This window comes from Penaeus vannamei, chromosome 37 (assembly GCF_042767895.1).
Source record: "Penaeus vannamei isolate JL-2024 chromosome 37, ASM4276789v1, whole genome shotgun sequence".
Lineage (NCBI taxonomy): Eukaryota > Metazoa > Arthropoda > Malacostraca > Decapoda > Penaeidae > Penaeus > Penaeus vannamei.
In genome coordinates this window covers 8,490,441-8,492,940 of record NC_091585.1, presented here as the reverse complement: position 1 = coordinate 8,492,940, position 2,500 = coordinate 8,490,441, and the positions used below count along the sequence as shown (strand labels likewise).

The 2,500-nt window shown below is 33.8% G+C and overlaps 1 protein-coding gene across 1 annotated transcript in view; it reads right to left on the bottom strand.

Annotated features, from left to right (window-relative positions):
* Window positions 1-2,500, bottom strand: part of noi (splicing factor 3a subunit 3 noi) — a 105,567-nt gene that overhangs the window by 37,381 nt on the left and 65,686 nt on the right. The window contains exon 2 of the mRNA XM_070115508.1: window positions 1-94. This exon is cut by the window's left edge and continues 113 nt beyond it. Within this exon, the coding sequence (XP_069971609.1) occupies window positions 1-94 (94 nt within the window). The remainder of the gene's footprint in view (window positions 95-2,500) is intronic.

The following is a 2,500-nucleotide window of genomic DNA, read 5'->3' as shown; positions in this document are numbered from 1 at the left end:
TATCTTCATAAAGATCACGAAGATGTTGTGAACTCTCTACATATCTATCCAGCAAAATTCGATGGCGATGATCTGAGTTGATTGTTTCACGATGCTGAAATCCAAACAACATGTTTTGGAATAGAATAAACAAGATCTATTACAAAATCATATGCAAGTCAGTCAGTATATGTGTCCAGCAGCACTTCTGACCATTTGCATCTAATCGTTTTCATCAGAAATTATCTGGTTGTGTATGCAAGCTTCTTCAAGTTTTAACATTACATTGATACCAATGTAGAGACTAGTATCATACTGAAATCGTTAAAAACATACTGTTTTTTGAAAGAAAAAAATGAACAAAATCATATGCAGAATGTTGGCAATACAAGTATTACAAAATCAATCTTTTTAGTTATTAAACAGAAAAACTACACAAACATCCAAGACACTTTTCATCTATGACATTTCCTGTACATATAGCAATTGAAATAAGATACTATTATCTTTTACTGGAGAATAGTTAACTTGTGTGTTTTTGTATTAGGGGGCTGTCCTAAGAAACAGCAAAATTGGCCCAAAGTTTTGAATAAAAAAAACAAAAAGATACATGCAAATAAAATCAAACCAACACTTCACAGAGGATAAATATGTTAACGGGACCGTCCTGGGAAATGACCACCTTTCCCTACACATTACATCATAAAAAAATATTGGTTAAAGATAACTGATTCATTCTTTTGTTATGATATAGAGGTTAGAATTGCGCTTTGTTTCATATATAATTTTAACCTCGCTCCCCCATAGCGGGGCGGGGTTCCCCCAAATAGTAGAAAAAAATCACTTTCTTTTCTTCGTCTACCAAAGTTCTTTACTGAATAGTCTCCCCAAAATACTTGTGATAGATCAACCGTAGCCAAAGGCCGTGTAATTGGCTGGTTATGTAAACAAATAACGGACATACAGCATATTGTATTTGGTACATTGCCAAAGTTCGTTATCTCTGTTATTTTTCTCTGAATCTAATGATTTTATATACATAAAAAAATGCTTATTTAGTGTACTTTGCAATGCAATGACTACCAAGTCAATATGAATTTTCATTTTCAATAGGGACGCTATTCTGTAAAAGTATGTAATTTTTTTTTTGTTCATTGTTCATAAAAATAGATATTTTTGTCTGAAAAGTTTAATATATGCATTTTACCATAGAGACAACTAATCTAAACCAAATAAAAACCTCTTTTTTTTTTTGTTATTATTACTATTATCATTTTTTAAATTTTGAAGAAATGGGGAACAGTGGATGGCAACATTAGTACAAAATCATCCTAATTATAAAGTCCTAGCATGAATACAACATGGTGGTTCAATGTTGAGAATTTTAAAAGCATATGAATTTAGTACATTGAATTCAAGAACTTATGGAAGTCAATGAATTTTTCCCACGCTTTACACAGGGAGGGGGGAGGGGGAGATGGTCACTTGGTTTTTATGATTTTTGAGGAGGATAATATGTACCTGAATGCATGCACATAAAATTACAAATATTAATCATCCTCATTTAGTAGGCCTACATTGACTTTCATATCTAAGTAATAAAATACATTAGTTATCCCTCTCATACCTCTCATATTAACAGATTGAAAAGGAGAACAAATGCAGAGCTGGTGATAAGCCATTTGCACCCATTATCTTTACTAAGAAGTGCATAAAATCATGCAGATGCCCAGGTGTTATGGGATATTTGCATATTTATGGTACTTACAGTAATGTCTAAACATATTAATTTTTATCAGGAACGTACGAAACAAATGTAATAGGTTTTTGAACTCTAGATGAAGAGTGCGCACACAAACGAGCTCAAAATTGCATAGAGTTTTTATTTCAGAGCAGGTATTACTGAGTACTATCATCTTCAATATGAAATAATTTGTATCTTGCTTATACATCCTAAGTTCAAAAATCTGACATTTAGGTAACATTCGTATTGAATTGGTCTTTACAACGGTAACTACCAATTTCTAATCAATTCAAATTTCCCCATGCTGTGATGTTCCAACTGTTGAGAGAAATGTTATGGAAATATTACAATCCTTACTTATAAGGCTATTTTTAACCCATCAGTGACGGGTAAAAATTTTGTCAAGTTTACGTATGCACCAGATTGTTGGCGTGCACCGGCAGTTTCCCCTGTTTGCGCCCAGCTCAATCGGTAGTTTGCGAGCGACATATAGCACCTAAAAGCTTTCATTTTGCTAAAATTTATAAAAATATTAAAATTTTGAAGTTTTACCTTCACTTTAGGTGCCATTGCCTAAAATCTTTACCATATAAATGAAGCCGCTACTAGTGGAGAAAAACAACCTCCGTCCGACAAGCCAGTAGCGCGGGAATGGGCATGGCCTGATGCCCCCGGTCCACAAGAGCCATGGCATGGAGGTACGTGACACCCGGCGCCAATGGGTTAAACATTAGTGCTCCGTATGTGATATACGTATAGATTACTTTGTAATCTAAA